The following is a 15,017-nucleotide window of genomic DNA, read 5'->3' on the forward strand; positions in this document are numbered from 1 at the left end:
TATTAAAGTGAACAGACCTATTCAAAATAATTAAATTGCATCTCATGCAATGGCATTTGAAAATAGATTCGATAACTAGTGGAAGCTACGAATGTACAAGTTTTAAACAAAATGAAAAAAAATACACCCGCATTTCAACGTCCCTGCCCCAAACAAAGCAAACGAAACGAGTATTTTAAAAAAAAAAAAAGTTTTTATCAATTATACAAAAATCAATCAAAAACGATCTTCAATATGAAAGATAGAGGCTCTCTTAGAGAAAAGTTTCGTGAAAAACATTTTATAGCGGGAAATTAAATTTTATGTAACAACTTGACTAACAGATCTAACTTTGTTATGGGATCTTTTCAGATGAAAGCACTTTAAGAATCATTGCAGCTAGAGTCATGACGTACATAAGTTGTCACTGTAAATAACCCTGTATGGATAATGTATTAATAAATAAATAAAAAAATAATTAATACATTCACTACTTATAATTACATTAAGTACATTTGTGTCGCGCTCTACAATTGTATAATTTATCAAAGAACTTGCAGATGTTACTTAATATCCGCGTCAACTAAATGGAAACTTCCCGCAACCAATAATTGTCTTCTCAGTCGCATTCATTTGCTACGTAAAATACGGCAACTGGATACGAATATTCTTTCAACCATATTTTGTACTTCGCTTTTATCAAGTCTAATTAATCTTTTATTTGATACCTGTATGTACAAATATACTGTTACAGCTATGGTATAGACATAAATGATTTCTGACTCTAGTATCCATTAATGGACCTGTTCATCATTTCTAATAATTGAAAACTAGATTGCGTGCACCTAATCATGTGTCGTGATATAAATCGATTTCCGTAATACTATTTCCATTGTGTAATATTACTATAATTTTCATAATGTTAAACTTTTTGAAAGTTAAATAAAACTTATGTAAATATAAATCTTAATAAGCATTGTCTAACTTAACTTCCAACTGCCATTTTTTAAAAGAGTAACATATATTTTTGTCTAGACATTTCTTCGTACGTTTTTTCGTCTCGGTGTAAAAACTTTAAAGGGGTAAATGTTAAACTCATATACTGTCAATTAATGTGCAACCCTTTAAAAAACTCAATGGTTTCAGAAATAACGTAATGATAATGTAGTCAGAAAAAGCATTTTCATAATACGGATTACTCAATATTAAAATTAATTATTGTTTACTATATGTCCTTGCCTGTTTTGCCTTGCCTTGTTTTATTTAGGATGATAAGAAATAGGCGTAAAAGCTATAATGCTTTTTGCTGACAAATGACTAATATATTCACTCCTTTGAATCTTTTACACTTATAACCAATCATTCTGTATATGAACAAGGCTAATCGTATTATATAGGCATTGTTAGTCTTTAAATAACATATTTATTTAATCCGGTGAGGTTTCAATTGCAAGACCACAAAACCCTTCTCACGGAGAGAGGGTACAAGGCGTAATACACCACGCGCGAATAATTCAGATTTGAATATATCGTACGGATTTTCAGTCCATCCATATGCCGCTACTCTCACGATTTCTTCATCGTTTATTATTGATTTTATATAATTCATACAGAGTGTATGATGTAAGCTACTTTTGGCTAAACACGTTTAATTGTTAGTAGGATTTAGACCTACTTTAGTAAATTAATAAATGAAAATGGTTATAATTATTCTTTTTAAATTCTTCGCTTTCTTTTCTAATTATTGATAATATTTACATCATTATTAATGTTTAAAATAATAAATTAAAACGTGGTTTGAAGAAATTATATTTAAGACAGCACAGTATTAATAATTTACATGAAATGTCATTGAAATAAAAGTGTACTTTTTTCTTTCAATGCATTACACTTTTCCAACACGTGTAACCGGCTCACAAATTCCCATGAGTCATTTAAAACTTGTGTAGCAATAAAAGTAAAACGGCTTGACGGCATAGCACGTAAGAGAATGAAGTAAATTTTTTAAATTTTAAACTTTGCAAGATATACTCAAAAATGAGTATTTTCGGAAAGAGAAAGCAAAGAACGTATTAGAAATTTGGTTTAATATATGCTGGCCACAGTTTTTACCAACCAAATTAGAAAAAAATACTCTATAATAAGTGAAATCTATAATTAGTCCAGTATACAAGGCATATGCGCAAGTCGAGTAGTTCCCTTTGTCTCCATTGCTTCATTATGACAGGTCCTGTAGTTCACGTCTGGATGCATCACGTAATTGCACTTACATTAAAACTAGTACCAGCAACAACAATTGCAATAATAGACAACGTGTGGACGTCAGAAAGTGATGATTATGTAAGTAATGTATATATTTTAGGTAATTTTTTCTTAAATTTACTAACATTTAAAATTATTATAAAACACCTTTGTAATAACAACAATAGTTGACAATATTTTTTAGAATACAGTTAAATAGTTTAACTTTCTGCATAAAATAACAATGTTTGTAAGCGTCTATTACTACGAATCTAGTATAATTTTATTTATAAGATTGTTTTAACTTATAATAGTAATGATTGTACTTTTCATTTTTATATTTTAAAGAATAAAAATTTAATATCACTAATGGCGTCCCAAATTTACATAAGGTTTATAATATTGGACTATTAATGCAATAAATACATAATATTTTAAGTTAAAAACTGCAATGTAAAGGACACTTTATAATATACCGTCACCAGTGATTTCGACTTGACCTCCCAATTAGAATATTAAAGAAATAAAAGACCACGAATTTTGGTTAAAGAATGATCTTTTGGGTCTCTTCTCTAAACTATATACGCCACAAAACACTAATTCATTAGTATACCGTGTCCCAGTTCGGTAGGGCCGTAGCTATAGGGCTACTAAAATCGCTGTACCGCAAGAACAGGGCGGAGGTAGCCGAGGAAAAATTAACATGAGCGCCATCTGACGGTACCATGAGGCCAATATTACCCTCCATACATAAAATATAGTACAGCTGTTTCGGTAGGGTTTTTCGAGCAAATGAAATGTTATTGAAAATATATCAAGCCTCAACATAATACACTGACTTGATAATCGACCGGAAAATATTTACTAATATTACTGTATATAGGCAGACGGCATTCTTCAACAACGGGATGAGCATTTGTCCCATCACTAAATAAAATAAATATAGTAGTAGTTAAAAAATATATCAAATGGGTCCAAAAAAATAAGATTTATCAGTCTATTATATTTCCTTTGTCGCTAATATTTCACCGCTGTATCTATAAACGCAATACTTTGAAGAAAATAGTTCGTTTCGACCGTGAAAAGATCGCGCTACAGACATAAAACAGTGTCTGTTTTCTTTGACACCAATCTTCATAAAAATATTTGTAGTGTTATGAACTACAGTCTATATTTTTATGTAGTAAAATCCTTCATATTTCATCTCTTAAATACAAAATAGCAACTACTTGTTATAATTTCTTTATAGTTTTCTTGCGTTAAATGTCCTTCTAGGTGTATTTTTATCATTGTAATTTTGGTATACAATAAAGCTTAAAAAAATAGTTTTTCAAGTAATATATATATTTCAGTTATAGCAAAAGATAACATATCGCACATACCATGTAAAATTAATTTAAAACAGTCGTTAAATATAATTTATAAATAGTATAGAGATACTGATTATCGTTGACACTAAACAGACTTGTTACATATAATCCCACATACAGTTTGTTTTATTGATAAAATGAATCAGTAGTTTATTAAAATATATTTGGCGGAAAACTAATCGCAGTATTAATTTTAAAAATTGTGGTAAAATAAAATTCTGACCGCATATTGTGTTCACACAGTCTCGGAGAATCTTATGTTCATCAAAACTACCTTTTCACTCTTGGAAACTCTTCCGTTTTGCCGTCGATGCGTTTTTATTTAAACTTACCAACAAGCAAATAACTCCTGTCCGTTTACCCTTAATATTTAATTTTTAACAATCACAAAATATGTCTACTTGGGCTGCTTTATGCTACTATTTCACCGGATTGGGAGAACACCGAGTTTTTAAATCACTTCGATAAACGCTTCATGGAGTTACTCAGCTCAAAGGTCACCACAAGGGGCCTTGGCTGGGTTGTCACTCATAATACCCGCTCAGCATTCCGTTACAAGGGCGCCCAAGACGTTCAAACCTCGAATGTTCGGTTGCTATCGCATGGCTAATATCACTATTACCACTTTCGAAAGCGGTTAGCGGTAAAAGAAGTGGCGGAAGAATCTTTAGTAGCGCTTCTATCTAGTACGATCAATTTCTGCTACTCAAATTTGCGAAGTCATTAGAGTAACGTTAATTATTTTTATGATAATTAAAGTCGAGAGACATTGCAATGTCGAATGCTGTGAAAGTATGTCTTTTAAACTTAAATTGCACACAATATTACTCGTACATCAATTAGCTCTTGTAATAATATAAAAGAAATTGTAAGTGACATTTGGAAAATCCTCGCTTTTATCTGAAATATTATGTATTATAATAATAAAATATACGTAATAATATTAATATGCCCCTACAGAAAAATCATATAATACATGTTTTATGCAACAAGCCACGCTTTAAGCTGCTCGACAATATGAAAGGATAAATCAAATTTCTGTATATTCCTAATGACGTTCCCGCAACAAAGCTTCTTACCATTTTCATCTTTAAACGTAATAAAACTGTAATTTGTTTTAGGCAGGCAAATTTTTATTATTTTGTCTTACTCTTTTTGTCTATTGTATCTAGTCGTATATGTAACCAAATTTAATAAAATATAGTCACTGTGTGGTTCTGCTACAACAAACTACGGCTTATCAATTACAGTGAGTGACAGTTTTTCCGCGGCTTACGGTCTTACCATTAAAGCTAATAAAAAGCACATGAACAATTTTATAGCACAATATTTTTTTTTTCACTAACTAGATATATTTACTTCACTTAAGAAGATATTATACAGCATGACTTTGTCACTTCAATAAAAATTGTTTGAATGATGGTAATTATACTTAAAGTAACACAAAGATAAGATAACAAAATCGTTTAAAAATAAAAGTAGAATACGGAAACACCAATTGCGTTATAATAAAATTAGTAACTCTTTTTTGTAAACTTTGTACGGTATTAAATCACTCATTTCTCTCAATTATTGCAAAATAAATTTAAGAATATCGTCGAGCAAAATTTGTTATTATATCATATTCTTCACATTATAAGCGTGAAGAATTCTTTACGAGATAATTAAAGCATGGAATTGGCTCTAATACTGACCTAATGATATTTAACAGTGACCACAAAAACACCCGTCTGAGATTGTTGCGAGCTCTTGTTAGACCAGGATCCGTTTGGAACCCTTATAGCTTTAGATGGAGGTTGCTATTATAGCATCCATCGGATTCTAGGTTCTGTCAAATAGAGCTCTTACATTCTTCCGATGACGTACACAAGTGTACATTATGCATTCATTTGATTGCTATGCTTTCTTAGGATCTTTCTCTTACGGGAATAATAAAATAAAAAAATAATAAATATAGAAGTGGATGGAACATTTAGATACCATTAAAAATATGCGTGTGTGCTAAAATGTAACAAATTATATACTAATGTATAATAAGTTAAAACACTTAATCTTAAACGAAAACGAAAACACAATTATTATATTTAGTGAAAAAAGCCGCGGTCATTTATCAATCACACGAAGTTCTGATTCAGATAGATTTAAGATATTAAGTGTTTTTAGTCCATTTTGCTTCATAAAACCTATTATTTGCAAAATTCGTTACCTTTCGTATTAATTTCATATTTTTGTCAATTTACAAAATATTAGATTATTAATCAACCTTTTCGTAGAGAAGATGGAGAAGTAATATAATTTAAACTGTTAACAACTTAAAATATATATTAAGTAATTAAATTTAAAATTTCAAAATCATTCTCATGGTAGAATGGACGTATGTTCCGGCTTTGAATATTAAGAAAGTGTTGTTGTTATTGATAAACTTAAATTTAAGACCCTAAATGGAGGAACAAAAATGATTAATTAACAAATACATATACAAATTGGTAGATTTGATAAAATTAACTAGATGGCGCTGATCTATATTAGCATATATAAACATTTACATAGCATTTAAAATTCGCAGCATTTGAAATAAATTTTTAAATCGCTACTTCGTACATTCCACGTATACTTATTAACATTTTACAGTACACAATTTTTTCATTGCATAATACTTTTTTGATTAACTGTTACTTGCACCTATTAAATGTTATTAAAAATATCTATGACAATATGTGATTTCTAAACATTCGCTTCATCAAAAATACTTCGTCAAGAGGCAATTTCTGAGCAACTACAGACGCAAATTTCAATTTAGAAAATAATGTACGATTCGTATTTTACCTTAATGTCTATTAATGATTCAAGTGGTATTATATCCAGAAACATATGTTGAAAATTAGAGACATGCACAGTTGCCATGTCTAATTGATAATGTATTCAAGATTATACAACAAGGCTATGCATTCAAATATCCAAAATGTATAATTTGCAAATTTTGTGTTTATACTCGTTACCTTGAGCGATAAATAATCAATCAATCAATGTAAATATAATCTATTAATGTTGCCATTAATACGTGTAAAGCTTCGCTTTGCCTACATTATATACTCTACACAAAAATTAGTCAAATATTTGCAAAAGGTTTTTATTCTTTAACAATCTAGATTGAAATATCAGTATCAGACCGTACCATATCCGTGTTTTATTATCTCCTTAAAAATGAAGTCATAAGGAAAATATTTATCAATGAACTTGACAAATGGAACAATGGATATCTACTTTCATTGATTTATGACGAAGTCATAATTAATTGGAAATATCTAATCTGATGCCAATAATTCACATAATAAATATCCTTGATAAATAGTAATCATAATATATAATCGTTTCATTATGTGTAGAAACCTAATATATAAACTGAACCTAATATTAAAATGTTTGCAATTATTCATCCCTTTGTTTCATTTTCATTTTTATTTTATAACAAAATTTGTTTTATTATTGGGAACTTGCATGTTAACGTGTTAAAAATATGCGTAGTGGATACTATCGTCGTTTCAGCTCATGGACGCCCACTACTAGGCACAAGCCTCATTTGTGAGCAGTGGCAGTTCTATATAATTAATGCGCAGTGTGAATTATATAAGGTTGTATCCCAGAAAGCGAACCCCGACTTACGATCGCAAGGATCAATCCTTACCGTTGAACTACCAGTGCCACTGTAACGGATACTTTACTCTTTTAAAAAAAAGTTTAATGAAAGAAATCTTGATAAATATTATGATTTGATTGCCTAAATTAATGCAAATACGTCAATAGTTTTGTCGAAATTTGCATCAAATATTATTTTATTGATAATATTTTAGATGTCATTCGTTTATCATCAATAATAAGGAACAAGGTATGTCGTGTAGTCTATGTGTATTAATGAAATTAAATTTGGCTTTGACTACTAAGAAAATATTTAATATTAAACTACATTTTTAATTTACGCTTTTACAAGATTTAATTATTATTTGAAGTATTGACAAAAGCAGTGAAAATGAAACTATTAAAACGATAAAAACCTAAAATTTATTTTTGTATATATCTGAAAAGTTCCAATTGTTTCTGATTTCTAAAATAAAATTATTATAAACGTAATGAGTCATTAGTGATTATATCCATTTATTGTTCTATGCGACTGGACTATGAAAACGTCTAGTCAAAACGCGTAATAAAGAAATCTTCCAAAAAATATAGAACATGTACAGCTTACAAGAAAATTTATTGTCAAACATATTTTGGTCGATAAAGCAAAGAAGTATAGTAAGGCTTACGCCGTTTTATTCAGGTTCTTCCACAATCTAGCGTTGTGGTTTTTTCTTTTATCTCTCATCTCTAAGCGATGCACAAAAGGTTTAATTTTTTGTTTTTTTTTACACATGCCTTTAGCCAAGATTTCTTCTCATGTCCACACGTCTTAGCTAATATTAAATAACATCGTTATATCGACTACAATAATTAAAGTGAGGAGACTCACAAATGCCTTGTTTACCATGCTACACACAGGGCAACAATTGCCTAGCTTTATCATCTATACCTAATTTTGCCTCTGAATAACTGTACATTAACAGAAACAGATCCCTCGGTTAACCTTCCTTGGAATTCAAAATTTAAATGAATCAATAAATGTTATTGTATTATTTTTTTATCAATTTTAAACGAAAAAACATAACATAATAACACAAAAACAAAACATAACTTTTATGCAATAACATTTTTTTTATTAGTCATGTAAAAAATTTATATATCCAAAAAAATGCTTCACTGGTTATTAAACTTCGGGTACTCGTTCCGGATACCGGCCAGGAATGTAATCAGGATTATTAGGATTATACTCCCATATGAGATATTCTGGTTCGTTGAGGTACAATGGTGGTATTTCTTCGCTGGGTTCTCTCTCTACACCAATAAGCGCTTTGTTCCGCTCGAGCAGTTCGTTTACCTTAGCTTGAGTATTGTCCGATATGTCTGCAACCAAACAAAGTTCCTGTATCTATTTTCATCCCATAATAATCAATAAAAAATCATTTCTTGTTTTTATTGTTCACAGGTATTGTTATTATCGAACGTGGACATGGTCAAAAATCGGTGGTACGAATGTTACAAGCCCTAATCGGTAAGGACTTGTTTATGTTTTCAGAAATCAAATATGAGTAATTGCGTTAGTCACTTGTCATTATAATTTCACCCATAGGACATCTATTTCTGAAGAAAGGCATGCATCTAGCGTCTTCCGACGACCTGTTCTTCAAAACACCAATATCTTCTGATGACGTTGTGTAGTGAGAAGATATTAGGTCGAATAACTACTAATCTAACCCTTAGGAACACATATTTAACAGAGAAGTTGCCGAATTAGTAGCAATTCTTTGTTAATTAATTCTAATACAATCTCAGACCGTAATATTTTATAATTTCTTACACTTCATCAAACTATACTTTCCTAAAATATGTATTTTTTTAATAAATTATTATTTATTACATCTTTTGTTTAGTTGATTTTTGTCATAGGAATTTTGTTGTGGGATTGTAATAACTATTTTAATCGATTCTGTGTTTTCGTCGTTCTAAATTTGGTATTTGTTTACAACCTAGAGATTGTTCTTTCTTCGACAAACGTTTAATTTTGCCACTGATGAAAACACCCTGAAGATGTTATAATTGTCCAATGAAATATTTTGTGCCTTTTGCAAAGTATGAACTATTGTATGTACTCACGTGTTTTTCGCAAGTCGATTGATAGAATGTTTCTATTACGTTCCAATGCGCTAATAAGGGTGGTTTCGGCTTCACCAGACAAATCATTTGCCGCCATATCCAGTCTTGTTAAACCTCTGTTTAAGCTGAGAAGTCCTACTATCTGCGAAAGACAGCTGTCCTTTACTTACACTTTACTTTTTTAGCACTTAATTGTATTAGAAAGAGGAAGCAACAAAACCATACTGTAGGTTACAGTATGATTTTGTTGCATAAGTTAATAGTTAAAGATACACATAGTATTTGTTTTTATACTAAATTATTATAAATAATATTAATGTTAAAGGGTGAAATGTTTGCCCAGGCGATCAAAATCAGTGTTGTTCAATTTACACCATCCTACCAGCTAGAGAAGTCAATAATGATAAAATTTCCCCAAAAAATTGTGTGTAAATTCACATCTGTTTGTAAGCCAATATAAAACATTTTATTAAAGAAAAAATATAAAAAATATCTGTTTTATTAAAACGTTTTTACCAATTTTAGTACAGTACTAACTATATTATAACGTATATGTAAGTTTCTTATACAGGTATTTATGAAAATGAACATTTTTTTAATTATTAAAACTAATCAGGCTTGGTTCAGTATTATTTAGACAGCCCATTTATTTTTTTGGTTATATTTTTGTCATGAATATATTAAATAATCTTTACTGAAAGTTTAGTACTATTATGTACCAAGGGTAGACATTTAAATTTGTCCAATATATTATATAAATATATATTTTGTTTTGTTGTGGGCTTAATTAAAAAATAGAAATAAAAACTACCTATAACTTAATTCATTGAATAATTTTATAAACGAGTTTTTCCAAAAAATACATTTCTATAAAATGTTCAATCTAGATATTTCTTTGCTACTATAACTCACGATTATATTATCAATTCGAGTTACTAATTAGTGATAAATGTTAAAGATATTTTGTTTATGACGTCCTTGGTTATTGTTTATAATATTTTTTAGTGTTTATTTAATATTTTGGGTACGAACAATAACGTATTGAACGGGAATCGGATTTTTCATAGATTCTAGTTGCAGACGTCTACAAATATTTCAAGCCCTAATTGGTAAGGACTTGTTTTCTTTCTTACAAAATGTGAGAAAATGATCATTCAATATCACCATAAGACGTTTTCTGCTTCTGCTGGTTGAAAGCTGCCAGCATCCAGGGTTTACCGATAATCTCAATAAAGTTCTTTGTCTAAGTTGTAGGTAAAGGTCCGACACTGCGCTTGTCTTTCTTGGACTCCGTTACAGGATCTTAAGATTACAACAGCTATCTAGTAAAACTCCTACTTTCATATTTTTTGTACTCATCTAAGAATGCATATTGCATACTTATATTGTGTAGTCCAAAAACCACGGTACCCACACATCGGATATTACTAACGGTTATTATCTCCTATCAAGCAGGGAACATAAGCTTTCGATGTCGTGGTGGTAGTTAACATCTTCTCCGATATCAACAAATATGCAATTGATTATAACTAGACACTTAAACTTTTTGCTCTTTAATCCAAGAACCAAGGTTCTTTAAATGTTTATGATATTAATCATAATTAAACAAATATCAAAGAACCTAGCACAAAAACTTGTTTTTTATTTTATATCTATTATAATTGTACAGTTTATTAGTAATTTAAAAAAATCTTGTAACTAACCTTTTCGGCCGACGCTCCTTTAAATCCGCAAGAGTTAACAATCAACGTCTGTGGCTTCTCTTTGCAACGAACAAAGGCCGCAGCAAAAATTGTTGCGCATTGTAACGACATTGGATTCAAACTGAAGTCTACAAAAGATATTAACGAAAAACGTATTAAATTACTAATTTTTCCTATTTAAATTAGTCTTGTCCTTGCCGACTCTGTTTTTTCTTCATAAGAAATAATTCTTATAAATAATCTAAACTATTTAATAGTTTAGATACTTGGCTGATAATTTCGCTGTGGTTATAACCACAGATGATATAGATATACAAATAGATTCATTCATCATTTCAAATCAGGAAATTACTATATGACTACAAAGATATGTGTTATGTTACTTGAGCATTAGTAAAGGTTAAGATTATTTACACTTGCCTAAAAGTTCTATAGGAGCAGCAGGGTGCATTTGTAAAGCGTACGCGATACCAGCCACACCAACTTCCTTAAATCTATTATTAGCAATGCGAATTCTCTTAACATTCTTGTGAACGTATATAAATCCGCCAAGGGCTTTCATTCCATAATCTCCAATTTTACAGTGGTTAAAATCCAGTTCTTCAATAGACTCTTTCTTAACAAGATTTTGCAGAATAATTTTTGCTTTTGAACAGTCTAAATTACTGCGATTTATTCGAAAAATCTTTAAATTATACAAATACTCAAGTCCTCTGCAAAGACTCTCACAATCTTTTATAGAAAACTCAAAATATCTTGGCAGATAATCGCTACCGAGGTTATTAAGTCCAAAAACAAGAGATATTTCCTGGAGATTGTATAATTTCCGCAAAACTGGTTCTAATGGAATGTGATCATAAAGTTTTGGAACACTAAAGACGCAAGTATCTTCTATTGCGTTTTCATCAGGTATAGGTGGTGTCGGCTGACGTATTATTTGTAATTGATTTAAACCTAATTGAAAAATATAAGGGCTTACCTGTAAAAGAGGAGATACAGGCATTGAAAATATATTATTACTTAGTTTACGTGAGTTACTATTACTATTTAGTATTTTAATGTTTTAATATAGTTATTAAAAACCCAATATATTACTTGTCTAAATTTTCCAGTCTGATAAGTTTTTAAGTAAAGCAGATTGTAGATGATATAAAGTGGCTTATATAATAAGTCTAGGCTATGGTTGCTGGGGTCTTATGATACTGGAGTGTATCACGAACTGGCAAGCTAGTCGTCCACTCATCATCAGATAGATAGACGGAAGACCTTGGATGCAGGTCCTTTTCAACCGGTCCTTTCGGAAATCGCTGGCCTATGTTTAGCAGTGGACGTCCTTTGGATGAAATGATGATCAAGATGTTCATAACCTTTATCTACCAACTTTTTACTACAATTCCCTTTATAAAATAGTTAATCATAAAAAATTTATAAGTCTGTCTATTATTAGTAATACGTGACAAATTATATGCTTATTTAATTGTTTTAATTTTCATAAACGCCATTTTAGATGGTGTAAAAATGTTTTTTAATTAAAATTCATAGCACCCGCATTGGCCTTTGAATCCGCTACCATACCCATGAATAGCCCCAGTGCTTATAAGGACCGGTGACGCCCCGTTGGGATTTATAGTCTAGATATTTATAACCTGAAAATAGTACACAAACGCTATTAAAAGTTCAGTTATTAGTTTACCAATGAAGCCAATTCAACAGCTTCGTCTTCAAGAAAAATATCAGGTTTAACATTCTCCAAGTAATCTTGCAGACATGCCGACAGATATTTTCCTTTCCAAAAAGTTATACCAAGTTCCACCCTGGACGGAAAATTAGCAGCCAAAGCCCTTTTCCAATATTGTTCATCCTGGAAAATTAAATAGCTTATTTGGCCTTTACCTAAAATTAAAGTCAAGCTTACAATCATCATGTTCAAATTATTTTATATTACTTATAATAATACACATAAGGGCGACCCGATACTAACAAAAAAGGTGCTTAGTTTTATTTTTTTATCGATCATAATCATCAATGTTTCTGCCGTAGGACCACCACTACCGGCTATTAGCCTCAACATAAGCCTTCCTATAAATTTCCTATACTACCTTTAGGGTGTACGATCTACGCTGCATTTGCCAATTCGTGGACTCCACAACCTTAAGGGTCCAGCGGATATCATTGCTATATGGTCCGCTTCATGCGAAATAAATGTCGAATTTCAAGTAGGTGAGTTTTCTCGGTTTCTTTCGTGCGTCTACGGATCTCCTCATTCCCTAATCGATCTCGTTAAGAAGTCCCGAGCACAGTCCTCTTCATTAAGTCATCACTGGCAACACATAATCGTAGTTTTGCCTCAAAGTCATTGAGGGATGTTTTAAGTTACTTTCCAAAAATCTCGCATATGATTTGTATAAATCAATGCAAAAAAATAGCTATAGAATATTTGTCACCTTTTACTAGAAAATGTATCTTAGCGGTATTTGATTTTAAAACATACCAACCTTTATTAAAGGTACGCTAAATTTAAGAGGTACGTCGGCAGGATATAAATCCATTAATATGTCCCTGTCTTTTCGGAGTATTACATTGAGTGGATTAATTCTGTGAAAAATCTTGGACAAAGAAAGTGCGGCATGGTAAGTCAGAGGCGCAGGAGAAAAGTTATCATCCCATTCAAAATTTTCCGCTACTATTTTACGTGTAGCCTCTCCGGTGGATTCTTGCATAAATTGCGATGTACGATATGCATTTCTTGTGTTTGTTGATACAACGTACGGAATTTTCATATTGCTTAGTTAAAGTAAATCGTTTCAATTTTATTTCGCTGCTCTGTTGCTTGTTCAAATAATAATGTTTGCTAATGTCATTTTTGATTAATATTTCAACAGATATGCTTCAAAGTTATTAGTGGTCAAATATATAATAAAGTTTGTATATTTTTATATAAAAAATTTAAAAGAAATTATCTTGCATAATAATCGAAGTCTGTTGTAGTAAATAGCAGTTGTATTTCTCGAACATGACTCTCCAGACGACAGTTTGATCCTGTTTCGTGTAAATTTTGATTCAGTTTTTACTATAAAATCTAGATCGGATGACTGATATATGTGTCGGTTTGAACATGTGACCTTCGCGCTAGGCGGGCCGTTCTTAACGCAAGATACTTTAGAGTTATTTCCATTTGTTATTCTTACAATAGTACCACGTACGACATTTCTTTTCAGCAAAGCAATAACGAAAAGTGCAAAAATCTTTTATTGCCATTATAATATTCTCTTACAATAATGATTTCATTATAACTTGCTTATTATAGTAAACGTTTTTAACTAGTATGTATAATAAAAAAGTTATAAAACAAATCGATAGATTTTGCTTTTTGATCCCATATAGCAAGAAGAGTCTGCCAAAAGATTGTGATCTATTTACAAATACTCGTAGATACGCACCATAACGAATGATAACGTATTTGGTTAAATGTTAAAACTTCTATGAATAATATGTTTTATGTAATTTGCTGTTAAAATGCGAGATTATATACTTTTGCTATATTATGTTAATTGCGTTAGGATATGCTGTCAATCTAAAACCCTATAACACAACACACACAATCTATAAAACGTATTATAAAACTTAACAATTTGTTTCAGGTACCAAACTTATTTTAAATAGTTATTTCATCTCTCCAGAAAGAAATTACAAATATAAAACCAAGAAATTGTATCGTGTCAAATGAATACCGTTAATAAATAATCAACTACTGATGTTGTAACTGTAGACAATGCTAATCAAAATTATTATTCGATAACGTCAATGGTTATTTACCTCGTTTGCTTTTAAATTATAATATTTAAGCGCTATCCATGTCTCGGCACTCGTTTAAACTTCGGCTTCGAATCAAGTATGCATTCGGATATTTCCGTATGGACTCGGAAAATATCGGGTTAGACAACGCTTACACCTCACTGGCACATCAACGCCGTTG

General features: G+C 30.6%; 1 protein-coding gene across 1 annotated transcript; it reads right to left on the bottom strand.

The window, feature by feature from the left end:
• Window positions 1–8,391: 8,391 nt before the first annotated feature.
• On the bottom strand, window positions 8,392–13,821 carry LOC137927094 (uncharacterized). The gene is made up of 6 exons (XM_068770882.1): window positions 13,537–13,821; window positions 12,735–12,902; window positions 11,462–12,020; window positions 11,042–11,169; window positions 9,339–9,480; window positions 8,392–8,588 (listed from the first exon to the last, which is right to left on the bottom strand). Exons 1-6 carry the CDS (start codon window positions 13,819–13,821, stop codon window positions 8,392–8,394), a joined length of 1,479 nt encoding a protein of 492 aa, XP_068626983.1.
• Between the last annotated feature and the right edge of the window lie 1,196 nt (window positions 13,822–15,017).

The sequence above is a fragment of the Battus philenor genome, unplaced genomic scaffold, assembly GCF_028537555.1.
Source record: "Battus philenor isolate CCGP_79_NKW_IND1 unplaced genomic scaffold, ilBatPhil1.0.hap1 SCAF_3, whole genome shotgun sequence".
Classification (NCBI taxonomy): Eukaryota; Metazoa; Arthropoda; class Insecta; order Lepidoptera; family Papilionidae; genus Battus; species Battus philenor.